This window comes from Cydia amplana, chromosome 24 (assembly GCF_948474715.1).
Source record: "Cydia amplana chromosome 24, ilCydAmpl1.1, whole genome shotgun sequence".
Lineage (NCBI taxonomy): Eukaryota > Metazoa > Arthropoda > Insecta > Lepidoptera > Tortricidae > Cydia > Cydia amplana.
The window spans coordinates 9,378,725-9,405,807 of record NC_086092.1 but is presented as its reverse complement, the minus strand read 5'-3'; the positions used below and the strand labels follow the sequence as shown (position 1 = coordinate 9,405,807).

At 41.0% G+C, this 27,083-nt stretch overlaps 1 protein-coding gene across 1 annotated transcript in view; it reads right to left on the bottom strand.

Annotated features, from left to right (window-relative positions):
• The window catches only part of LOC134659098 (neogenin), a 170,640-nt gene that overhangs the window by 1,748 nt on the left and 141,809 nt on the right, over window positions 1–27,083 (bottom strand). The window contains exons 2-29 of the mRNA XM_063514704.1: window positions 25,672–25,858; window positions 25,292–25,419; window positions 24,913–25,100; window positions 23,348–23,496; window positions 22,767–22,864; window positions 22,290–22,380; window positions 21,780–21,921; window positions 20,984–21,147; window positions 20,429–20,550; window positions 19,351–19,534; window positions 17,494–17,604; window positions 16,633–16,756; window positions 16,280–16,432; window positions 15,446–15,655; window positions 14,812–14,985; window positions 14,498–14,618; window positions 14,138–14,296; window positions 13,730–13,917; window positions 13,157–13,222; window positions 12,646–12,796; window positions 11,851–12,012; window positions 10,639–10,830; window positions 9,600–9,744; window positions 8,974–9,089; window positions 4,970–5,110; window positions 3,740–3,832; window positions 1,923–2,032; window positions 1,033–1,186 (exon numbers count right to left, since the gene is read on the bottom strand). Of these exons, the coding sequence (XP_063370774.1) occupies window positions 1,033–1,186; window positions 1,923–2,032; window positions 3,740–3,832; window positions 4,970–5,110; window positions 8,974–9,089; window positions 9,600–9,744; window positions 10,639–10,830; window positions 11,851–12,012; window positions 12,646–12,796; window positions 13,157–13,222; window positions 13,730–13,917; window positions 14,138–14,296; window positions 14,498–14,618; window positions 14,812–14,985; window positions 15,446–15,655; window positions 16,280–16,432; window positions 16,633–16,756; window positions 17,494–17,604; window positions 19,351–19,534; window positions 20,429–20,550; window positions 20,984–21,147; window positions 21,780–21,921; window positions 22,290–22,380; window positions 22,767–22,864; window positions 23,348–23,496; window positions 24,913–25,100; window positions 25,292–25,419; window positions 25,672–25,858 (4,023 nt within the window). The remainder of the gene's footprint in view (window positions 1–1,032; window positions 1,187–1,922; window positions 2,033–3,739; window positions 3,833–4,969; window positions 5,111–8,973; window positions 9,090–9,599; window positions 9,745–10,638; window positions 10,831–11,850; window positions 12,013–12,645; window positions 12,797–13,156; window positions 13,223–13,729; window positions 13,918–14,137; window positions 14,297–14,497; window positions 14,619–14,811; window positions 14,986–15,445; window positions 15,656–16,279; window positions 16,433–16,632; window positions 16,757–17,493; window positions 17,605–19,350; window positions 19,535–20,428; window positions 20,551–20,983; window positions 21,148–21,779; window positions 21,922–22,289; window positions 22,381–22,766; window positions 22,865–23,347; window positions 23,497–24,912; window positions 25,101–25,291; window positions 25,420–25,671; window positions 25,859–27,083) is intronic.

Sequence of the window (27,083 nt, the reverse complement as noted above, 5' to 3'; positions counted from 1 at the left end):
ATCCAATCGACTCTCTCGGCAAACCTTTTCTTGATACCAAAATAGCATAATCTGACAGATGGATTTACCTGAGTTTGAAGTTAAGCGACTCAATTCTGCTGTTACCTATATTCTGCCTACCTTACAGAAAAGTTCGTTTTATGCATATTTTTTCTCAATTTTAAGACTTTTGTAAAAATGTATTTGTCCTAAGTTTGTGTCAAGATAAGATTTGAAGTCTTGTACATTGTGTTGAGCGCAGCTCAAGAGTTTTTTCGGAGACAAGATATAAGGCCCAAGATACACTTGTATGTTTTACTTAAGTAAGTAGGGACAAAGCTATTTGTTAGTATGAGATAACAATATTGATCTCTCATTGTGTAGTATAGCCACAGAATAACTAATAGTACTACCGTACAGAAAATTCACTCCTTCACAAAAGTCAGATTTAGGTATAAAATTACACCTATATCGCTGCCTGCAAGCAAAATTGAAACTTATAACCGCGCACGAACCGTGAATCTCCTTTGCGCGCCGCAGTTTTATGACCGAGCTGTGAGTGTCGGCACGGGGTTATCACTTGACAAGTTTTTATACCTAAAGTCTATTTTTTTTATTCGGTAGACTAAAATGACATTTCATAGTATGAAATGACACATGATGTTCATACTATGAAATGTCATTTTAGTTTACCGAATAAAAAAATAGACTTTATACCCACCGATTTATTATTTTTAAGATAAATATGTAGGAATTACAAGCTTTGATTATGTAAACATACATTTTTTATCCGGAGATAGTATGTCTGATTCTCACGGAAGTAAGTTTCGAAGCCATTGTGTATTTTCAATTTTGCGCGAGCGCCACGTGACACGACTATCGTGCGAGCCGAGCGGCAGCCCACTGCCATACGCCTGTCCGATGGGCGCGCCGGCCAAATGTACCTAAACTGCGGAGTGACACCCCCCTGGTATAGCTGTGTCCCTACATAAGTAAGTAAAACTTACAAGTGTATTTTGGGCCTAAGATAACCCTGGTGGCAGTAATACTTACAGGGCGCGGGCGGCGGGTGCGCGAGCGAGTGCGTGTGCGGCAGCGTGTTGTGCGCATGCGCGGGGTGCCCGTGCGCGTGCAGCGACGCCAGCGACGACTGCGGCGACAGCGGCGCCACGCCCGCTAGCAGCGGCGTGCTCTGGAAACACTCCTGCTGACGATGGGATGGGTCAATGTGGATCAAGCGATGTACTCGCTCGTATGTTACTACTTACACACTTACTTATTATAGAAGCGACTTCAAAATATTGTAAGGATTATCACAAGATATAATTAAAAATCTAGTTCTGCCCTGTATCGCTCAAAATTACTGACGAAATTTTCCGGTTTATTAAAATTATCTAGTTAATTAGTGATCGGATTCACCAATCCTTTTAGCTTTTGGAACAAACTAGAATACCTATATTTAATAGCGTCATTCATAATCGTCTGCCAAATGTAACAAGCCGTATATACAGGGTAGGAAGGTTTGGGATTATACTGAGCAACTTTTACTATAGGACCAACCCCAAAATCGCGAAAAAAAAAATTTACCCTTCCATAGAAAAATGGACCAGCCAAAATGTATGAAACAGCCAAATTTCTTTTTCGCGATTTCGGGGTTGGTCCCATAGTAAAAGTTGCTCAGTATAATCCCAACACCTCCCTGGCAACGGGAATGCAGTTATTTTTTAGCCACTCTGTATGGGAAACCCGGAATTTCATAACAAAAGTTAAAAGTTAAAAAAATCATAACTCGAAAACTACGAAAAATCGGCTAACATACATGGGGTATATTCTGATAGCCCACGGCGTGAGGAATCTAAAAAAAATTTTTGGACGTCAAGGTTTGGACCACTAGATATGTTAACCTCACGACCTTTCTGCATTGGTGTGGTGCAGCGGCTCACCTGCTCGGGATGCGGCAGGCCGAGCGGCGGGCGCAGCGCGCGGCGCTCGCAGCTGGCCGCGCAGCCCGCGCCCACGCCCACGCCCACGCCCATGCCCGTCATCGCTGCACATACAAATATTACATATTACAGGTCAAACAACTTTGTCAGTATAAAAAGGCGGGAAATCAAATTTTCTATAGGACGATATCTTTACGCGCCTACATTTTTTTAATTTGTCGCTTTCTTCTATTGATGGAAATATATCTGGGGCCTTAGGGGCTATTCATAAATTACGTCATTTCAAATTGGGAGGGGGGGGGTCTGGACATCGGATGATGGTACCCTGACGTAGGAGGAAACGGGGTCATTCGAAGCACGATGAACAATTCTGTGTCAAAATTTGACATTAGCAATCCACAGTTAGGTGACAACCTGACAACAAGACCAAACCATTATAAACCTTAAAGTAGTAATAAAACAGTTGATTTTCATTGAATTATTGGTTGTACAAAATGTATTATCCGCAGTTGATGAACAGGTATCAGCGTAATTCGTCCCATTCGTTTTTCGTTCATTTCTTATGTCCTTCTCATTCTGTGTTCATCACTCATTCTTTATTCGTCTCGATCGCTATATGTCCCTATCGTCTTAAGTACAATTATGTAACCTGTCTCTTTCTTAACAAGTCTTTTTCGTTTTTCGTCACGGTCTTCCTAGGACTCATTCTTTCTTATTCCCTTTCGATTTTTGTCTCATTCACTTATTCGTCTCATTTTTTTCATGCATTCGTTATTAGTCACATTCGTGATTAGTCTCATTCATTTTCAGTCTAATTCTAAGTTCGTTACATTCGTTTTGCGTCTCGGTCACTATTTGTAACTATCTTTTTCCGTCAATCTTATTTTTTTTTTTATTATATCTTATTGACCGAGTGATCGTCATAATTTCATGTAATTTCGTAATAGTCTGACATTTAAATAGCAACTAAGACCTACTAGTACGGGACGATTAGCGAACGTGCCCAAAAAAGGACGGAACGAGTTACCATTAAAGACAAAAAAAGAGTGAGACGAATAACGAAAGTGACTAAAGATAAAGTGCGAATGATACCAAAAAAGAGAGACACAAACAAAGACATAGTCCTAGGAAGACCGTGACGAAAAACGAAAAAGACTTGTTAAGAAAGAGACAGGTTACATAATTGTACTTAAGACGATAGGGACATATAGCGATCGAGACGAATAAAGAATGAGTGACGAACACAGAATGAGACGGACATAAGAAATGAACGAAAAACGAATGGGACGAATTACGCTGATACCGATGAACATGCGATTCATTCAACTGTTGAATTGAAGTGGACGCGATTCTGACAGTTGTACATGTCGAATAGGGGCCCTGGCTAACAATAAACTAGTTTCCTATAGAAAATAAAAATGTTTCACAGTCGTGTCTGGCGTCAAATTTACAAAGAACGTAAATTCTTCATATGTAATAGTAATAAATAACAATAATTTTTGAGGAATTCGTAAAGAGCAGGTTGGTTCATGGTTGGTTAGTTGGTTAGTTGATTGGTCGGGAGTCAGGAACCTACCCTATTGATAGTTTGTTAAAGCTTTGTTTCTGCCTTCAGGTACTATTATTTACATTCGCGAGAAAAAGTTCACTGCGAACAGATTTTAAGAAAAAATTAACACTTCTCAAATTTCCAGCTAATAAATACCTAGAATATTTCTAAACTGGGTTAAAAATAACATTAAGCAACCAATTTCAACTAAATATCGTAAACAATTGAAACAAAATTAAGAAACGAAATAAAAACTTTTAAAACTCACGTCGATAAGCACAAACGTTGCAGCACCGCGGCGCGGGCGACGCGCGCAGCGGCGCCGTCTCATCCGACCCCGCGCAAGATGGCGACCGTCGGTCTACACGTGCAGTAACAAAACGTAATGCAAAGTAAAATAATTGGAAATAATTAAAAATAAAACAACCGAAAATGAGTAAATGGTAAAACATAAGCTACTAAAATATGTAAGAAAAATGCAAAAACAGCAAAATAAGATTAGAAATAGGACCAGAGCTTACTATACCTACTCCTAAAATGTGACGTAATCTATGAAAAGGGACCTTATTGTCGATGGCGCTTACGCCATTATTAACGATGCTCCGATATAAATACAATGCCGCGCGATGCTGTGCGGCGTAAGCGCCATCGACAATAAGGTCCCTTTTCATAGATAATGCCCCAAATATAAATGTCACAGAATATGGCTGCTTGATGATCCACGGCATAAGCAACCGAAGTCATAATTTTATTGTGCTTCTTTTTACTCATGACGTAAATTGATCTCTACAAAAGTCCGACATATTATTCCTAAGCATATTTAACACTTAAATTTGTAATACATAAAAGCACGCAATGTGACTCGAAGTTTCTTATTGTGGAATGACCGTGTTTTCTAGTGTTCAGCTCTGTGACTCTGTGATATGTTTAGGCAACACCACAGACAAGACATCCTCTAGACTGAGCATAGTAGCGCTACCCCCTCTGCCACAAATATACGATAGTTTTACTCCATTTTCGAGTTAAAGTGTCTTTGTGTGACGTCCATGTGTTTCAACGGACCAATCACGGCACGGGACTCGCTCACCTCGTCCCCCGCACCCCAGTATTTTTGGCAGCATCGGTTTCATGAAATAATTGCTCTAAACTCCGTCTAGAGGATTCATGAATCTAGTATAACTGGATTGGGCATGAGTGGTGGGGATAACTGACAGAACGGGATAGTCTTATGTATCTTTCAGTAGGAATAGCAGCGAAAGCGCTATTATTGTTTGTCCTTGTCACAGTCTCACATCTTGTTTTATTCCCCACCGTAAATTGACCACCGTGATTAGTCGATCATTTGTTGCCCACCATAACAAATAAATTCGACCAATCATAGCGGCGCAATGCAACGCTATGATTGGTCGAATGTATATGTTTTGTCCCTCACGCGTAGACCACTTCTATAGGATGCTACCTTCTATGAGAGGATTCCTAGTGTATGGGCAGCACTGACCGACATAGGTGGGCACGTAGTGTCTCCGGTCGAGGCTGGCGGGCGGCGGGTGGCGCGCCGGCTCGTACTCGGCGGGCGCGCGCGTCAGTGTTAGCGTGGACGAGGCCAGCGCCGATGGACCGTCCACGCTACCGGCCGATACTGAAACCAAACACATTACATATTCATAAACATTAGGGGACATCTTACAGAGATACACTTAGCCCCAAACTAAGCAAAGCTTGTACCTTGGGTGCTAGGCGACGACATACATACTTATATAGATAAATACATACGTATATACAGGGTGCTTCCTGTAACAGGAGCAATAAATTAAACTGTAGGCTGTACTCCTCAAACTGACCAACATTTGTTCAGCAACTTTTAAAAATTATGAATCCTTTAGACTTTCTCTTTTTTAACCGCCTTCAAAAAAAAAAAGGAGGTTCTCAGTTTGACCCGTATGTATGTATGTATGTATGTATGTATATTTGTTCGCGATTATCTCGCGTTTGGCTGAACCGATTTTGATGCGGTTTTCAGAAAAATGTTTCTTACATTCTGGAGAAGGTTTTAGTATACATAGATCTGAGCTGATGCTGAACCCTGGCTGTAGCTAGTGGAACTCAGGTTTGGTGCAACATAGGCTCACGCTGTTTTGGTCATCCGACACGCCTTGATGAGCACTTGGGAGAGCAGTACCCAAGATAGAGCTGATGCTGAACCCTGGATGTACCTAGTGGAACTCAGGTTTGGTGCAACATAGGCCAACGCTATTTTGGCCATCCGTCACATCTTGATGAGCACTTGGGAGAGCAGTACCCAAGATAGAGCTGATGCACCAAACCACCCTGGCTGGCAGGGTTCACCCTGGCTGTACCTAGTGGAACTCAAGTTTGGTGCAACATAGGCCCACGCTATTTTGGTCATCCGTCACATATTGATGAGCACTTGGGAGAGCAGTACCCAAGATAGAGCTGATGCTGAACCCTGGCTGTACCTAGTGGAACTCAGGTTTGGTGCAACATAGGCCCACGCTATTTTGGTCATCCGTCACATCTTGATGAGCACTTGGGAGAGCAGTACCCAAGATAGAGCTGATGCTGAACCCTGGCTGTACCTAGTGGAACTCAGGTTTGGTGCAACATAGGCCCACGCTATTTTAGTCATCCATCACATCATGATCAGCACTTGGGAGAGCAGTACCCAAGATAGAGCTGATGCTGAACCCTGGCTGTACCTAGTGGAACTCAGGTTTGGTGCAACATAGGCCCCCGCTATTTTGGTCATCCGTCACATCTTGATGAGCACTTGGGAGAGCAGTACCCAAGATAGAGCTGATGCTGAACCCTTGCTGTACTTAGTGGAACTCAGGTTTGGTGCAACATAGGCCCACGCTATTTTGGTAATCTGTCACATCTTGATGAACACTTGGGAGAGCAGTACCCAAGATAGAGCTGATGCTGAACCCTTGCTGTACCTAGTGGAACTTAGGTTTGGTGCAACATAGGCACACTTTGTTTTGGTTAACCGACTTGTCGGCGTGTGCCTATGTTGCGGAGTTCCACTAGGTGGGTCGATGAACTTTTTTCTAACTGCCTTTAAAAAAAGGACGTTCTCAGTTTGACCCGTATGTATGTGTGTATGTTTCTTCGTGATTATCTCGCGTTTGGCTGAACCGATTTTGATGCGGTTTTCAGAAAAGTGTTTGTTACATTCTGGAGAAGGTTTTAGTGTACAGTTCATGGATGGTTTGAAAAACCAATTAGACCCGGTAGGTGGCCATGCTATCGGTATACCTACCAACAAATTTATGTTGCTAAAACCGATTTAGATAAAATAGTGGGAGTGGGTGTCGGACTCGAACTGGGACTGGGAATGGGAGTGGAAGTGGGAGCAATATACATACAAATCGTTTAGCACCAAAACGTCATATTATGTTGTGTCGCGATTATCATCGAGTTAGGCCATCACCAACATTAGTAGACTAAATGGAGAGCCTAACAAACTAGTATTTTAGCCCAAAACCTAAAATAAATAAAGTATCTACCTATCACTAAAAAGTAAAAAATAAAATAAAATTAATAAAAAATAATTAAAAAATTAAAAATAAACAAAAATAAAACCAGAATAAAATAACTTAATATAATATCTTTTTAAAAAAAAGGGAACCGCCTTCAAAAAACCAACCCACTGAAAAGTACAAAATAATTTTTATATGGCACCCCTTTACGTGTCCAGTCCCTATCCCACGGCGTAAAGCAATTTTTTGCCAAAAAGTAATTAATACGTAATAATAAGAAAATTAATAATCATCCGGGTAATTACTTCGTTTTTGAAGGCGGTGCCAAACCAACAAAAACAGTCTTTATTACCAATCAGAAAAACAATACGAGTACGTAGTACCTACAAGAACTAAATTAATGTGTAAACTAAGTATGTCTTTATAATGCAAGTACAGCGTTCTTCGTTGTCTAAAATATCGGTTCTCAAAAATTTTGGTTTGGCACCGACTTCAAAAACTAAGTAATTACCCGGATGATTATTAATTTTCTTATAATAATACGTAATAACGTATTAATTACTTTTTGGCAAAAAATTGCTTTACGCCGTGGGATGGGGACTGGACACGTAAAGGGGTGCCATATAAAAATTATTTTGTACTTTTCAGTGGGTTGGTTTTTTGAAGGCGGTTCCCTTTTTTTTAAAAAGATATTATATTAAGTTATTTTATTCTGGTTTTATTTTTGTTTATTTTTCACACAAAATAAATATTGCCTTCAATGTACGCTGACATCAGTGTGTTTGACGTTGCTTGTCACGCTTTAAACATAACAAATTTGCAATACATTGCGTCTTAGAATAAACTTTAAAGTGTAATAAAAATCAAAACCTAAGTTATTTTCCAAAGTTGCTGAACAAATGTTGGTCAGTTTAAGAAGTACAGCCTACAGTTTAATTTATTGCTCCGGTTACAGGAAGCATTCTGTATACATAGCCATAGTATTCCGTCCCAGTGTTAAGTCTGGAGAGGTCATTGCACAGACAAGACATCCTCTAGACTGAGCATAGTAGCGCTACCCCCTCTGCTACTTATACGGTAGTTTTACTCCATCTTCGAGTCAATCCCGTGCCGTGATTGGTCCGTGTCTTTGAACGGACCAATCACGGCACGGGATTCGCTCACCTCGTCCCCCCGCACCGCCGTATTTTTGGCAGCATCGGTTTCATGAATAATTGCTCTAAACTCAGTCTAGAGGATTCCTAGTCTATGGGTCATTGTCTCTCCGATTTGCACCATAAATCGTCTGCAATAGACGCAAAGGCCAATGGATATACATAGAAAACACCCATGAACCAGGAACAAATATTTCTGTGATGAACCCTTCCCGGGATTCGAACCCAGGACCATCTACTTCACAGGCAGGGTCCCTACGCACTAGGCCAGACCGGTCGCCCTGACATGAAACATTGTGTAAGAGTATGTTCAAAATATCCGATTATGAATTAAAATTATTTGCTAAAGATCTTGTACTTATAACTAGTTACTAGGGGAAAATATTCTGTTAAGGGGTCGTCCAGAAATTATAATCATCATGATCGTTGGTCAGTCATCAGTCCATGCATAAATTATGTGTGTTGTCTAAGCAAGTTTTACCACGATAGACGCGTAGGTTACACAGAGATAAGTACCTACTTATAATTATTTCGTCAGGTGACAACCAAAACTCACTAATTACCACCAAAAGTTCATAGCCATATTAAATATTGGCACCAAAATAAGGTCGATTTTTGTTGAATTATATTTAACACTTTCACTACCAGGAACCCACCTGGTGGGCGCTCGTAAACTTTGCTCAGATGCCGGACAACCCGCTGGGCGAGTTGTTTTATACGCAGCTATAGACGACCGGTTTCTGGGGTAGTGCGCCGTTTTTTGTCTGGTAGTGAATGTGTTAAGTAATAAGTGAGTTTTGGTTGTGTTGTGTCACCTGAGGGTTGAGTGTGTTAGTATGTGAGCGTACTCTTACTAGCTGAGCTGTGCAGACTCTTGTCGAGATGCTTGAGCTCCATCTGGTCGTGGTGGATCCACAGGTCCGGGGGCTTGATGCCCGCCGACGCTGACGACTTCTGGTACGTGCTGCGACAGACAAGTGGGTCACATCCTCACATCATTTAGGGTTCTTTCTTTAAGATAAAGTTAATTCAACTTTGGGAACGAATAAATTTTTTTTTGTCACTTTCTTTGTTATATGACATCTATTTCAGTTTATAAAGTTTATTGTTTCATGGCGATCATTACATAATATTTATGTATTTGTCAATTGTCTTTACTGCATGGATTGTTCGTTTTCCTTGCACCATCTTTTAGTGTTTCTGTTTGGCCCTATGGTTGACTGGTAGAGAATGCCTTTTGGCATTACGTTCGCTATTTGTACATAGTTATCTTTGAGCAATAAAGTTTAAATACATTTATAGAAAAATGAGATCACGCATTTAATGTTTTCAGGTTAAATTAATTAGACATTCAACCAAAACGAATTAATATTATTCTTTGTAATGTAACCTTCTCAGACTAAGTTGTAAATGATTTGATTTCATTCAGTAAATTATATCGTATACTTGTACGATTACTTAAAAGAAAAAATACCTGGTATGTGGCGACAGTGGCGGCGCCTTGCGGCAACATAGCGAGAGTGCGAGCGCCGCCGCTAGAGCCAGCACGGCGCACGCGCCGCCTGCCGACGCCCACAGCCACGCCGATGTGGCACCCGCCAGCCCACCGCCGCCCGTGTCTGGCATAACATAAATCATAAAATAAATAAATATGATAAAGTAGTAAAACGGAGTCCAATTTCAATTAAGATAAGAAATAATGAAACAATCAATTAAATCAATTAGGTGAAGAGGCCATGGATATTTAATAATATAACAATAACAATATCTTTATTTAACAATAAAAGTTTAACAGAGGCACATAGCAGTGAACCCCGCACTAGGCATGTTCTGTATGTTAACAGTATTTCGTTCTATATTCAATGATAAAACGTGTTTTAATTGTCTGTCGAATGAAGAATTTGTTTTTTCACAATTAGAACTCATGCTCATTAGGCTTTATATATTACTGGTACCGCGTTGCTCTAATATTTCGAACTTCATAATAGGAGACATTATTTTTAGTAATCTTAGTCGTATATTTTGGTTGAATAAAATTTTTACACGTTAACTTATCTCACTCAGTGTTTATACCTACAGATCCTTAAACTGTAAAACAGTACGAAAATAGTTATTTGTACAACAAGAGATCAAAGTTCGATATTTCTTCGAGTGCTTATTTAGAATCTTGAGCGTAGTAAGGGACTCAAAAGCGCACGAGATGTAAATAACTTTGATCTCGTGTAGTTCACAAAACTTTTCACCTCAGCAGTGAGAACATATTAGAGAACCCGAAAAATGTATTCCTTTTTCATCGCTTACCTATTCACTCATGTTTTCTAAAGATATACCAACAATTAAGTTTTCACCTCAGAAGCTCGAACAAGGGTACTTTGCTACTTAATAACAGTGAGCAAAATCGCATTTTGTTCATTTTGTCTCACTCAGTGAGCAAAATGCGATTTTGCTCACTGTTTTTAAGTAGCAAAGTACCCTTGTTCGAGCTGCTGAGGTGAAAAAAAAATGCAACTCACCAATACCAGTGGTGTATGAGATGGGTGCACAGAAGGGGCCGACGCCCTTGCTGTTCTTGGCCTGCACCTTGAAGGAGTACGTCGTGCGCGCGCGCAGCCGCTCCACGCGCGCGCGCGCCCGCTCGCCCTCCGCCTTCTGCACGGTCCACTCCCCCGAGCCCGAGCCCGCCGGCGCGTACATTATCGTGTAGCCTGGATTTACATTTATTTATTTTGCATAAAATTACAAATTAAAATTATAAATTAAAAAAAAAGACAACGCTTCAAGTCGTTCCCGGCGCAAAGGTGCCCATGATGCTCGCAGCATTGCCACGCTGGATCACCACGGACAGCCTTTGCACGAGGAACGACTCGGAGCGGGGGCCTTCCCCTTTCTGTCTGAGTCGACGTCCTAAGTCGCGTGTGAAGCGCTTCGCGTCGGCTCCCCAGCAACCCGCCGTTTCAACTGCGAAAGGGACGATTATGTAGGCAGGGGAGAGTGGATCATATTTACGACGCTTCACATCCGCTTGTGTTTCCGCTGCCGCTCCGGCCACATAATACATGAAGGTACAAATGGCGGACTTAATGCCTTAAGGCATTCTCTACCGGTCAACCGATGGGTCAAACCAGAAAGATTAAGTAGGTGCAGTGTCTTTTAGAATAAATTAATTTGAAAACAGGACTATATCATTATGAATATAAACTATATTGATAAACTTACACATATACTTAATACAAATAAACCTACATATATACCATACATATATAAACACCTAGTGTGAATCATTAAGTTGACGAAGAGGATTCATCATTTTCATACATCGATTCTGAAGTAACGTGAAACTCTCATTTAAATCTACAATTTTTACACACTAAGTATTATTTATTAAAACGTGGCTTGATCAGTTTTAAAATTACCTCCGCCATCTCGAGGACGGGATTTTTAAACTCTTAAGTCTCATTTTAATAAATAATAATACAAAAATTAATAATTACACGTATCTTTTTGTGTTCTGAAACGAAAGTTCTGTCAGAACTTATATTTATCTTTGATTCGAGAAGTCAAATATTATCATAATTAATATATGAAAAATGATGTGTACGAATCTTAAAATAAATAGGTATTTATGAGAAAGGTGATGTGACATTTACTTTTAATATTTGTCCCGGACTGTTCTATTTTATTGAAGTAAATAACGAATATTAGTATTATTTTTGTAGAAGACCGACCAGTAATAACTCCGTTGGGCTTGGCCGGAGGGGTCCACGCCAGGTCCACGACCCGCGCGGCGGGCGCGGCGGCCGACGCGCGCAGGTCTCGCGGCGGCGACGCCGGCGTGGCCTCTAGTGTCGTGTTGGACACCAGCATCGACCACGCTGATTCTTGACCACCTGCACAACATGGAATTACACTTTACCACTTCAAAATGGCCGTTGCATCCGACAATGGTCCTTCGAACCGGATAATATAGTGCACGCTTTGGTCCGGAACTAACCTTTAATTTGACAGCGAACTCTTAGGTGTGAATGGTTGGAGATCGTCGAACATGTAGTTGAGGTAGGGTTGCCAGATGGTCGGGATTCGGCGGGATTCTCCCGATTTTTAGCATGTGTTCCCGATTCCCGACAAAGTGAAAATTGTCCCGAAAAACAGCTTCACGTTATAAAACAATAATTTCAAGTTCCGAACTGTCGTCGAGCGAGCAAGCGACCCGCGTCGAGCCCGTCAGCGTGCGCGAAATTGCAGCTGATGTAGTGCTAATAATGTAAAATATCGTTGTTTTTAATACAATTAATTTAATTTGAATGGTTTTTTTCCCGACTTAAGGCCCAAAATCCCGAAAAATTGATACTTTTTCCCGATAATAGCGCCTTTCGATCTGGCAACCCTAAGTTGAGGTCGGTAGCGCCACGCCGCGCCTCCGGCCCCGCAGCGCACCACGCAGCGTCGCCCGTCTGTTGTCTTCTAATGGTCCTTCTCGACAGATGGAGTTACACTTTGGTGGTGCGAACCAGGATACTAACCTTTTATAAGTTTGACAGCGAACTCGTAAAGTGTGAAAGGCTTGAGGTCATCGAGCATGCAGTTGAGGTCGGTGGCGTTGAAGCTGCGCGCGCGCTGCCCCGCGCCGGCGGCCGCGTAGCGCACCACGTAGCGGCGCCCGTCTGTTGCCGTCTATGAATATACAATATAAAATGACAATTAACACTAGCTTTCGGACTACTCATCTTGACAAATGTAAACTAAATAATGATTACAAAAAAATGCTGCATTTAAATAAATAAATAGAGTTGGACAAAGATAAGTCTGCAAGGATTTTGATAGCACACGCAGTGCAAGTGTTATTTTATATATACGTCATGATTTCATAGAAGTTTGACGTTTAAAATAACACTTGCACTGCGTGTTGCGTGTGCTATCAAAATCGTTGCAAACTTATCTTGGTCATTGTGAAAATCTAGTTAACAAAGACTGACCTTTGACTAATGTTGTATCTGAATAATTCTTCAAAGTTCGTTTATAAAAAGTACTGACCTGCCCTTTAGGTAGCGTGGGGTCGGTCCAGTACACCACAGCCGTGCTGCCGCTCAGCATTATCACCTGATAAAAAAGTATATTGACCTATTAAAAACCGGCCAAGTGCGAGTCGGACTCGCGCACGGAGGGTTCCGCACCATCAACAAAAAATAGAGCAAAACAAGCAAAAAAACGGTCACCCATCCAAGTACTGACCCCGCCCGACGTTGCTTAACTTCGGTCAAAAATCACGTTTGTTGTATGGGAGCCCCACTTAAATCTTTATTTTATTCTGTTTTTAGTATTTGTTGTTATAGCGGCAACAGAAATACATCATCTGTGAAAATTTCAACTGTCTAGCTATCACGGTTCGTGAGATACAGCCTGGTGACAGACGGACGGACGGACGGACGGACGGACAGCGGAGTCTTAGTAATAGGGTCCCGTTTTTACCCTTTGGGTACGGAACCCTAAAAACTGAAAATAAAGGGAAAGTGTTTCGTCAGGGACCAAGAAACCGTATAGGGCTCCTAATTCGCATATTTTTACGAAGTTTTCATCATTTTTAGTTCAATATGAGCGAAAAGTTACCTTAAGTCCGACTGGCGGTATTAACGGAGGTCGTTCCTCCTCGTCCTCTTCATCCTCCTCGTCCTCCTCATCCTCCTCGAGATCATCGCCTTCAGCTGCTGCCTTCGTTCGCACAGTAGCGTACACTGGAGGCCCCGCGCCTAGTGCGTTCGATGCGTGTAGGGATATCACGTACTCCGCGTTAGATTCTGTGAACAAAATTAATTTGTTTTAAAACTAAGTACAAACAAAGAAATATATTTGGCAGCATTTTCTGGTGGCCCATGAGGGGACAGAAAAAATTATCAAATCTAGTTTTATTGGTAAATAAACTTTCTGAAGTCGATAAAATGGGTCAGGATTTTCTGGTATTAACCCACCCCCCTGTATGTCCAAGAAAACCATGTCTTCGGGTACTTCAATGCATACCTAATCCTCTGATGACATGATGATGCGTAGCGGCGGGTAGATCCTTCCCGTGCACGTCGGGCACCCCGAGCCCCCAGCCGAGCCGGTACCCGCGGATCAGGGACCCTCCTTCAGAACCTTCCTCCCACCATACTGAGATCCAGTCGCGGCCGGCGCGAGCTGTAAAAGGAAAAGGATTTAAAACAACATAGGTCCAACACAATCAAATCACAATGTAAAAAACAGAATAAAAAAAAAGATATATGAAGTCCTTATGTTTTTGGGTAGCGCCAGATAACAATTGTCGAGCGACAATTCTTTAGCGGTAGGCCCTCAGAAAAGAAATTCCTAATTCTGTAAACGACCCGTCCAAATACTTACTGCTGAGTGGTGGCGGTTGTGGCGGCACCCTGGACTCATCTTGTGCTCGCGCCTGTGTGGCCGCCGTGAGCCACTCGCTGAAGGGACCTGACCCGTTTGCGTTGATGGCGCACACACGGATCTGCAGACAACCAAGAAAACATTCAAAATCAGAATTTATGGCAATTTTTTGATTTTGATAATTTGGCGATTTACAAAAACTTAGACATAGACATAAAATAAGTCTTTTACTTGCCGCGGCGTATTTTCAATCGTAGTATTTCTGTATTAAGTCACGACTTTAAGTAAACAGTTCTAAATCTATAACACACTACCTGATATGTGGTGTGAGGGTCGAGATCTCTCAACTCGGCCCGCCTGGCGTCAGCGGGTGTAGTGAGAGAGTCGGCCTTCCTCCTCGCGCCGGCGGCCCGGAACCGAACCTTGTACCCGGTGAGGGGGCCGCGGTGCGTGCGCGCGGGGGGAGCTTCCCAACGAACCAGGATCGACTGGAACAATCATGTATTTCGTTTTATTTCAGTGACTTTTTCAGTTTAATTGAAAATATTTATTTTGAATTTTGATCTAGTTAGACTTGAAAAACTAATGTTAAATTTGTACATAATATTAAACTATTAAGTATTGCAATTCCTGTAACTTGAAGAATCCAAACTATCCAAAGTGGCAGTATAGGATTCTCGTAACTTTTTGCAATCACCTCCAGAATGCTGTCGGTCCCCCTCACCCAACACATCATGGAGACGATTCTCTTTCGCATAATCGCGTGAAATGTATCAATCGATAAATATGAATTTGGATAAATAAACTCTTGATAGTCTTGTCTTGAAGTAGGCGGCGGCGTCGCGAACCACGCTAAACTAACTAAACCACTTTCAGCAGATACTACACCATGGTGCGGCATAATATACATAACAGAGAAAAAACTTAAAACTTGTGTTGACTACTTACAGTGGGTGAAGCTGGCTCAGCGCTGACATTGACAGGCGGCGCTAAAGGCGCTAGCGCTAACGTCCTCGTGAGGACCGGGTCGGCTGCGGCGCCGCCCGCGCCCGCCACGGACACGGAGTACGCGGCGGCGGCGCGGAGCCCGCCCAGCGTCACGGAGCCTCCCGTCTCGTCCGCGTCTGCTGTTACTACTTGCTCGCGACCCGTTTCCACCTGCAAACATTACATTAGACCAATCATATGTGACAAATCATACTAACAATATTTTATAAGGCATAGTCGTAAGTACTAACAAAAAAATGATCCCTGATGGTCCTTAAATAAATGAATTTATTATTTATTATTATTATATGTACATATTTTTGATTTGTGTTATGGCGACGTATCAATCAACATCGCTTTTCCTTTATGTTTGTAAGCCCTCTACGCTTGACCTTGGCGCTTGATTATATAAAGGAGATGTGATAAGATAAAGATAGTTTATTCAAGTAGGCATAATTACAATGAGCTTATGAACGTCAAATAAAGCTAGGTAGACCGGCTCCAACCCTACACCTCTGCCCCGAGAAGATTTAAATCCCCCCTCAATTGGAGGAGGGTATCCCATTATGGGACCGGCAACAAACTCGGCGGGACACATCTTTTCAAAAATAATTACATCTTATAATTAACATGCATTACGAGAAAATAAGGAAAAAAAAATGTGAGATTCTTTGATGGGTGATCGACGATTATGTGATGCTTTCTATAGAAACTGAAGTGTCGAACGCCTCGACCCGGACCTGGACCGTTCTAGTGTGAGTCATCCCTTCCTCGTTCAAGTAATTTGTTACATACCTCCGTGTAGTGCACGGTGTAGTGTGGTGGCTGTGGCTCTTGCGCTGGAGGTGACCACTTCACACGGAGGCTGTGGGGGCCGGAGGCTTCCACTTTCACGTTGGTGGGGGGACCGAAGCTTAGCTCTTCAGGCGCCGTGTGGGCTTCGATCGTCTGGTGCAGTAACGTTCGTGGTTAAATACATACTTGAATTACATAAAAGGAGAAAATAAAGAAATGTATCTAGCTTCCTTACATTATTCATTTATCTTGTTTCGGACTTGACGTTACATATGTTCTTGATCACGACTCATTCCTATTTTGTTGCAACAACATGTGAAATCGTAAATTAGCAAAAACAGATAAATAGTTACCTCCGTTGGCGGCGAGATGGCGCTAAGCGTGAGTGCGCGCGCGCTGAACACGTACGTAGTGTTGGGTTGCAGAGTCGCGACGTTCACCTCGAACCGCGTTGCGCTCCCTCGTGACACTCGCTCCCTAATACATAGCATATTACACATTCAGCTAGAGCTTGTATATTATTAGACTATTTAGAGCCATTTATAGGACCAACAAATTTAATAGTCATGTCGAACAGAATTAGTGATACGTCGAGAGAAAATGAGAATGTCGAACATGTAAAGAATAATTTTATACAGTGTGTAAGACAAATACGGGCAATAAATTAAACCAGATATAGAATTTACCCGTCTTATCATTAATTAAGATGTTTTTTTAAGTTACACTTAATTATGACCCCGTGATTAATTTTTTCCACATGTACCGAACAGCAATGTACTGTAAACATTAAGAAACAAGATGATAATGACATTACGAGATACGAGCTTTTCATAGTAACTGCAAACAAGCGTTGACAGTTACTTTAAAAAGCTCGTATCCCGTAACGTGTGTGGTGTATTACATTGCGGGCCGAATTATTTTGTATGGTTATAATTTTCAATGCATTTCTAAGTAAAATCTATCTCAATATACTTTTTAGGTCCTATGCTAACCACCGTTTAAATATTCGCCCGTATTGGATTTACACACTGTATTATTTTAATTAATACCTGGGACACCTGGGTAGGTATGTGTAGAAAAATATTTTCAGTCAAAATTATACTACATTTTGTCTTGAAATATAGGCTACATGGGCGATGGTGTTCCATATTTTCATCTCTTTTTTTTTTTAATTTATGTTGATATACAGATATCGATAGCTCGATAGCACTCACCTCTCGCTCCCCTTGACCCGGTACACCACCACATATCCCACCACCTCTTCCATCTTCCTCGCCGGTTCCAACCAGCTCAGCGTCACGAAGCGGTGCTTCACGATCACCGCCCTAAACAGTCAACTCAGTCAAACGTCGTTATTGGTAAATACTCCCTTCAGGACGCTTCAACAAATCAGCGGGACACATTTTTTCAAAATTATCTTATTATAGAACTTTAGTTAGAAAATATAATTTTATAAAAAAAGAACTGCGCAATGTTTAAACAAGATTGCGATGTGCTTTAAAATGTTCTGTATTATCTGGTAGTATAAAATTTATAATTCTTAGAATCGTTATTTCTAATCATACATAGATAGTATGATTTGAGTAAAGTCTAATCTAATACATATTCGTGGTCCGAAATTGACAGCCAATGTAGATGTCGCTTTATGGCTCCACATTATAGTTATCAAAATTTGAAATCTGCCAATTTAGTTCCTTCTTCACTAGTCAAACTCGATTAAGACTGTCTTGGACTTAACATTTTATACGGGCAATAAATCATGGATCAACTTTCGTGAGACATATTTTAAACTGTTTATACGACAACGGTCAAAATTATCATAAATCATTTATTTCGTGATAAACTAGTTAAACATACAAAAGTAACATGATAAAGGTTATAAATTCATAATTACATATTGTTTACCACGAAATTCAAGTGAGTGAAACCGTTGTCGTATAAACAGTTCAATAAATCATGGTTTAAAACCCTTCGGCCGTGTACGTAACCGACCTTTCGTAACTGGTAACGAAGGAAGAAAAAATGATCTTTGTACGATACTGGTTTCGAATAAAGATCATTTTTTTCTCGTACGTAATCAGTCACCATCTTTCGAAGGTGGTTCGTAACCAGTTACATAGTAAGAATTAATTTTCTTCATACGATCCTTCGCCTAGACTAAGTAAGGACTAGATTACATAACGAAACTGACTGACTGACTGACATATGAACGCACAGCCCAAACTGCTAGTTCTAGAGATTCCAAATTTGGCACGTAGGTTCCTTATAAGGTCTAGGGGTGCACTAAGAAAGGATGTTTCAAAATTCACCCCCTAAGGGGGTGAAATGGGGGTTCAAAGTTCAAAGTCTTAGTACGCCGGCGAAGCCGCGGGAAAAAGCTAGTTAATTACAAAGAAAGGCTTAATAGATCTATATTATCATCTAATTATAATTTGGTGCACCTAGTACACTAGCAACTGTATAATGAATTAAAATAAATGCTTGGCGCATAATGTAATGATCCGTTTAAGGGCATAATTTAGTATCGTATTCCCGATTTAGGATCAACTCGTCACACCAAAATTTTGTTCTAACCGGTCATACTGCAGAAAGCAATAATATTTGTTTCAACCCGTCACAAGTAAATTTAGTTCTATTAAGTCACATAGTAATTTTGTAGCTATTGGTCACACTGAAAATCTGTTCCTATTCGTCATTCCGTCAATAAGTTCTAACTGGTCACAAGGAGGATACAGACTATAGAGTCTTCTTTTGAAACTCATTCATGGATATAACAGTTAGTCTAGTCTATAACAGTAAGGAGTTTGAAGAGGTTTCATATCAGTATGTTACCTACGCTCAATGATGATTAAAACATTTTGACTCAGTTACGTATGAGGAATAGATAGTCTTTTTTCGTAATTTCAAATAGAAAATTTCTTCTCTCGTAACTATGGTTACGTACGAAGAAAAAATAATCTTTATTCGAAACCAGTATCGTACAAAGATCATTTTTTCTTCCTTCGTTACCAGTTACGAAAGGTCGGTTACGTACACGGCCGAAGGGGTTTAAAATACCCACAAATACCAACCTGAGGTCCCTGGGCGGGCTCACGATGCTGCCATTCTCTCGTCCCAGCTCCAGACCTTCGGTGAGCGTGTAATCATAATAGTCCGGGGGCTGCGTGAACGCGGGGGAGGTCTCGCCGAGGAACTCCCCCGCGTCGGGCACCAGCGAGTTGAACACGTCGGGGGGGGAGGGGAGGGAGGCCAGCTCTTTGGGAGAGGGGGGGGGGAAGAAATAAAAAAAAAATTAAAAAGATAAAACTATAAATAATTGCAAAGATAAAAAAATATAGGAAAAAAAGATGTAAACGCTAGACAAAATTATAAAAAAACATAAAAAAATTGGATATTAAAAGGAATCATTGTTCATGGGTCGCCAGTAAGATTTTAAAAACTAGCAACAGGTAAACATATTGAAAACTTATGGTCATCTATGTTGCAGTGGCGGCGCGTCCATAAAAGCCGATTCCCATCGGCTGGCCTGTTTTTGGACGTTTGAGCAGAGTTGTAAAGGAAATATGTAAGCCAAATTAGCCCCGGCTTGCCTATGGATATGTTTAACGCGCCGCCACTGCTATGTGGGGGTACATTTTTAAAACCCTAAAAAGTCATCTCTCTTATCTTAATATGAGTACGTCGAATGAAATAATGAATGGTCTGTATATGATAATTAATAAATGAGGACACACGGTTTTGTTTCTAGCAATTATTTTACAAAAGCGACGTGTAACAATGACTCGCTTAGGTTAAGTCACTACGAAACATAACCATATGTTCGCTTTAATACTTATAATCTGGCAAACACAACTTGTCAGTCAGTAAGAACCAGAAAAACTATACTCATCCCTTTCTTTTGGGCACTAGTACTAGCGTAAGACATACGATTATATCTGTCTATGATTGAAATGAGACAGTCCTGTATTCTTGGCGTATGTGTCGTCTCATAGTTTTAAGTCAGGTCCCCAACTGAAAACCAGCGCCACGGATTGCCGCGGCATTATGCTGAGTGGGTCCTATTTTAGCGTCCAATATTTTGTGGCGTTAAATAAATGTATTTAATTTCTTTCTTTCCTGGGCAAAACTATAAATATAATGAATAAGTACCGTCATCGGGCGGCAGCACGACGAGTCGCAGCGCGGCGACGGCGCTGCCGGCCGCGCTACCGGCGGCGCACTGAAACATGCCCGCGTCCACGCGCAGCACGCCTTGGATGCGTAATGATGACCTTCAATAAACATTAAATAAATATGAACAGTTAATTACTTATATTTCTTTCGCACACCTCACTACATGATCGACATTAGAGAATCTTTTTTTCGCCATGAATAAAGCAAAGAATATTCGTATTTAAATGGCCGAAAGCCCTTGCTACACGGTCGCCGACAAGCCCCTGTAGACCGTGTAGACAGTTGTTTCCAACAAAATTTGACCAAAACTGACCAAGGTCAGACCAAGGTCAGACGGTTAGAAGGCTTGTCGGCGACCGTGTAGCAAGGGCTTAATTGTACGGTGACGATCATGCGTATCGTAGATAGCTACTTTAAAACAATTTTTTCAATTAACAATGGTATAAAACAGTAGCTTATCATTTACTGAATGCGTAGGGTTGATCATGCCCCCGTCTCCTGAGTCACCCCGTATTAAATTGCAATACTGACCCATCCACCAGTGCAATATCGTGTTGGTTGGGTGTTAGCGGCTCGCCGTCTTTAAGCCACGCCACAGTAGCCCCTCGCCCGCGGACGTCGCACCGCAACGTGACGTCCCCGCGCGTGCGCGCGACCACTACAGCCCCGCCGGGGAGTGACACGCGGGGCGCCGTCTAAACAAACACAAGTACGCAGTAAAATAAAAGTTTTTGTCAGAAATTTCATTTTTGGTACAAGCATTTATCGTTGACTATACTTTTCTTACGACAGACAACTAATACTCATCGAAACAATTCTAAAAACCCCTAACACAATTAGGTTGCGTTGTTTCATCACAGAGTTCCTATGGCCACCTCCTGTCTCCATCATCAGATCAGCTCTATGATGAATATTGCATTGTCATCCGATTTATACATGCATGCAAAATTTCAGCTCAATCGGAAACCGGGAAGTGGATCAAATTTAACTTGCGAGATTTGATTACAGACAGACAACGGGACAGGTGAAACTAAATAAAAGCTTGTAATAAGCTGCTTTTTAATCTACGAGTCGCAAGCCCCCATGGTCCAATAAGAATGACACGGGACTCAAACATTTTTAATTCAAAATAAAAACAGATTAATACCAAAACCACTGAAAGCTTAAATACATGATTATTTATGTCATATTCATTAGTTTATAGTAAAAAAAACTGCCTAAAGTCTCTCCTCATTTATCTCACTTAAAGGTAACAAGCTCCGAATGAAATATACCTCTTCGAACTTGGTACCTGACATTTATAACCAGAAATCTGAAATTAACTTACCAGCACTGTCAACGTGGTAGCGCTATCAGCAGAGTCCAGCCGCGAATGGGCTCGGCATGTGTAACTACCCGCGTCCAGACCTCGAGCGGCCTGCACCCGCAGAGACCCGGAACCCACAAGGTAGAAACGTGAATCCAGGTCACTAGCAAACAGACAACTTCAATTAGTAAATGGTTATCTCTAGCATATTTTTATTTATTTATAGGGAACAAAAACTATTTAGGCAATTGTGGCAGTTTTATGCCAAAAGTAATTTACTGTTGGCTGTTAATAACGAGTTATAACATATAACAACACAATTTGCTTTATTGGAAATGTGTTACAAAATATTGGTAAAATAATAAGATTTACGTCACCCTAGGGCCCCTAGGCCCGTAAGTGGCCTCACTTCCTGGCCAAGGCAAGACGTAAAACTTTAGACAAACCACGGGCGGTAATTCGTAAAGCCCCAGATCGCATATTTATGGACCTGAATTCACCTCCCTAGGTATGTAATGTACTATAACTTACTTGAGGTCGATAGCGACTCCTACGTTGTTGAGCCACGTGATCTCCGGCTTGGGGTTGCCCACCGCCGCACAGTCAAATGTCACCGATGCTCCTAAACATGCACACAAAGTTATTCGATGAGTAATGATGAAAAGTAATAACGAAAAAAAAATATCTTTGACATCCTGCCGACTGCGCCAATAAAATGTAACCGATTACTTAAATGTTTTATACAAATAAAAAAACTTAAAACCTTAGGGGTTTTGATTCAACCCATCAGAAATGCCCCATATATTATTCTTTCTGGATTGTCGTGTTTAAGTAGGTATCTTTTTTTCTTGTATGATCGTAATGCTCTGGAAACTCATTCCAACTATATTCCTTTTTTTATCACTTAAATCGATAGATAATGGCCATGAAATACCTAGAAAGTTATGAGATAAAAAGTGATTCGCACAAAAATTGAGATGAGAAAACTTTGTAGTGAAGAAGACTAACCTTCGATGACCGTGATTGGTTGAGGCGTGGCTACAAAACGTGGGGGCTCCTCATCTGGTGGCTCCGTGCTCACGCGCAGCTCGATCTCTTCGCCCGTCCTGGAACGATCAATACAATATACAATACAATACAATATACAATAATATCGAAATCTCAATTGTAGAAAATTTGACAGCAAAGCTTCACAGGTAGCTGATTCAGCCCTTAGCATCGAAAACTACACTAATATTTGTTGTATCTGCTGAGCTAATGGTGTGGAATGATGTATGTATATCCTTTATGTCATGAAAGTTTTCCACAAGCTCATGGCGAGGGTTCTACAAGGTCGGCAACGCATAAGTCGATATATCTTTACCGATGGGCGGCGATGACCGGTTCTCAAAGTTCCCATCTGATAACTCGCTTGCCACTTTTCAAATTAAAAATCTCATCTATGATTAACAGGGGAGAGATAATTCCCGACACCGATGGCTGAATGCGTCATGAGGTCGCAAAGGATCTAATACTCGCACCCTACCAGGGTCACAGATGGCATCGAACACTACCCTAACCTTAGTTCTACGGACATCTTACAATCTTACCTATGCTTATGCGGTGACAGAGCCACCCGACACCGGTAGGTAGCCGCGTCATGAGGTCGCAGAGGATCTAGCTCTAACGCTCCGCTGGGGGTCACTGACACACGTGCTGCCTCCAATCGTACTGGTGACCCGTTCTTTAGCCAAGTTACCTGTAAGAAGATGATATAATTAGTAGTCATACCGTTCCGGCTGGAATCCCAAAAGTGTGTACATGTATTGTAATTCAGCGATTGAACGATATGAAGCGGCAAATTGATGAAGCGGCGCTCTAAGACTCAGTGTGTATCTGCCCCCCAAATATATAGTAGTTAGGGTTTGCTCCCGGGAAATACCGGTACCGAAAGTACCGGGAATTCCCGGGATTTAGAGCCAAGTAAAGAACCGGGATTTCAAAATTAAAATCCCGGTACTCCCGGGGTTTTTGGGACTAAAATTTCCGGTACAATATTTGACTGTTTTCTGTTACTTAGCATGAAATATCATGTTTTATAAAGAAAATAAATATATTTTGTCAATCTAAGGCCGATGGTAATACTTTTACGGCTGATCACTACATTAAAATAAATTTAAAAAAAGTCAATGGGTTTGACAATGCCGACAATATAAAATTGCGTAATTTGATACTTTTAGGGCATACCTAAATGTTTGTACGATAAATCATTTTATACAAACAATTAGTTATTTCATATTTGTTTACTAACTAGAAGCAAAAATAGAGACAATTTTGTAATTAATAAAATACTACTTTAATTCAAATTCAAACACGCTATAAGAAATTCACATTATGATAATGATATTTTAAAAAAATTAAATGAATTAATAATTCTGGCTGAATAATTTCTTAATTTGTCGTATTGATAGTTATTATATGTTCGAAGGTCCACAGCCCATTTTGAACGCATGCGAAAATTATCATTTTGTTTATCCTTTTTCACAAAACGTCTTCAGCCACGAGCCACAATTCAGTTTTTGCCAATCAAATCAACAAAGATAGTAAAAATATCATGTAAACTGTCATTAAATAGAACTTGCTAACTATGTAAACAAACCGCCATACTAAAATTGACCCTGAATGTCAATTCACTAGTAACTTTTGTTTACATAGTTGGCAAGTTCTATTGAATGACACTATTATGGTACAAAAGAAGTGTGTACATTCACTGTGCTACTTTTTTATTGTTTTAAGAAAGATTCGTGGTCGTTTTACGCTTTTTTTTTACTGAAAATTGATGTGAAAACTGATTTTTGAAGGCAGTCCCGAAAGTACCGAAAATACCGGGGAATCCCGGTTCCATTTTTGCCGGGTACCGAAAATCCCGGTTCTTTTAAACAGTACCGGTTCTGCAATCCATAATAGTAGTAGTAGTATTAGTAAACTCTTTATTGTACAAAAATATGTACATATTAAAAATAACAATATATCTCTATGTAAAAGACATACTTGCTATGCTCGTTTTAATTAACACTCAGACGAATTATGCAGTCTCACTCCACTGACGCCTTGATTTTCGCCACACCGCTTGCTTTAAGTATGCTTGTATGGATGAACACGATAAAACACTCACATTAAGTTTCAAAACCGGTGGCGGGCTGTGTAACCTGGCGGCAGAGTAAACCTTTCTTTCTGGTAATGCAGCTGGTCCTTGCAGCCTCACGGCTACTCTTGGAGGTGCGGAGACACCACAGGGGAGTAGTGCTGGAGCTCCTACTGTGCCTAGGATACTACGAGGGCCTGGTATGAGTGGTGGGACTTCTGAAATATATAAAGTTTATGGGATTAGTGGCCACACATTGGCAATGCGTCGCCAGTGCCGCAGACATGCTCGCTATCACTAGAGAACCGTTCGCTAGCGACTAAGCCATACACTCGTGTTACAAACAGCAGTAGACAAAAAAAGTGTTACGAAGTCACTATGAGCGTTAAAAGTGCTTTTAAGGCCTCACCTGCTAAATATAATAGCGCGACCCTCGAAACGACGCTGCCCGCGCTTCCTGTGGCTACACATTGGTAATGCCCCGCCAGCGTCGCAGACATGCTCTCTATCACTAGAGACCCGTTCGCCAACTGCTTTCTGAAACGAGAAAGAGAATATTACGTTACGTCAAATGTAAATGAGATCAAAAGAGACTTCAGACTGAGCATAATGAGATGACTCCTCGCGGTAAAGGCATCAATATCCAAATCTAAAAACTAAAAACGCTATCAGTCCAATCAGTAAATAGTTACGAACGGCAGTCATGTTATTTAGTTTTTTAGACCACAAAATCCCCGTCTTCTTCTACTGCATTGCATCGTGCATGTCTTCTGCTGATATCTAACTGACCTGTACTTATCCTCGCTGGATAACGCATCGTCTCGCCTCGGTGGACCATCAGCTCGGTGTCTCCAGTGTATCTTAGCCCCTCTGGCTGCAGCACACGCCAGGACCACTGAATCTCCCTCTTCTACGACTGCATCATGCGGTTCTGATGTCAACCGGACACCTTCGTCCGGGACTAGCTCGTCGACACCTGGAAAGATAGAAGTATAGTTTTGGTTGACTTGAAGAGATGTGATAAGACTTATTAGTTCTATATGGGATGAAAAGAGGTATTGTGGTAACCGTAGCCCTGAAGCTGCAGTCGTCCATAGGCTACGGTGACCGCTTAACATCAGGCGGGCCGTACTCTTGTTTGCCATCGACGCGGCATAAAAAACATTCCACAACCTTAACAACTTCAATTGACTATACTGTCGAATAAAAGTTTCAGACTGAAATTATTCGTGTCGAAATAACTACATTAGGTACTTTAATTCGCTAGTTTTAACTATTTTAAGATAGAATGTTTACTTTATCGGTACCTATGTCGGTAAATACTAAAAGGTTCTTTAAAAATACTCCTGGTCTTAAGCAGTCTCAAGCCTCACGATCACAAACTTAACTTAAAAGATTTCATTCATCCAGAATAATCCACTTTAAGCCCCTAAAATTAAGTTTAAAAAGGTAAAAAAGTATTATTATTGCACCTGAAGAGCACTCGGGACTCGAACCCACGACATCAACAATAACTCCTAATCACGAAAACATCCTTTATTAAATCCTTGAGTGTCATCCATAGCCCACCGGCACACAAACCCACTTTACCGTCGCTAAAAATACCTGTATATCCTATTGCAATCACATAGGGTTCAAATTTGGATAAGGCATTAATATACTAACTGCAAAATTAAAACTGTAATAGCGCCAAAACCAAATTACAAAATGCGATTCCTAGATTTAATCACAACCCTTAAGCTGTCGGAATAGAGTCGGTTTTTGTGTAAGTTGTGTTTGGCGAGCGGCTGTTACGCTCGAGATTATTGGTAGGGTTTTCAACAAAGCAATCAAAAATCCTTGTGAAAACTCTTGATCAGATTAATGGAAGGTTTTTTTAAGGTTTTCGGAGCAGGCTTTAGCGTCGATTTGTTTATCCAGTGGGAGATTTTTTATGCGGCGAATAATAGAGAGATATTTATCTATGAACATATTTCTTATTTCGAAATAAACGGAAGGAATTGTTGTTAAACCCTTTCCTGGCTTGTTACTGAAGCCTACACTGATCATCAGCCACCAGACGACTCGATCTATGTAGTAACTAGGTTAGTATAGCATACTATTAGGGTTTTGTTGCTACCAAAATCGAGTATCTTTTTCTGATCCTAGCTCTTAGACTTAAAAACGAACTTTTTCCATATCCGTTTAGTTTTGTGGCTGAC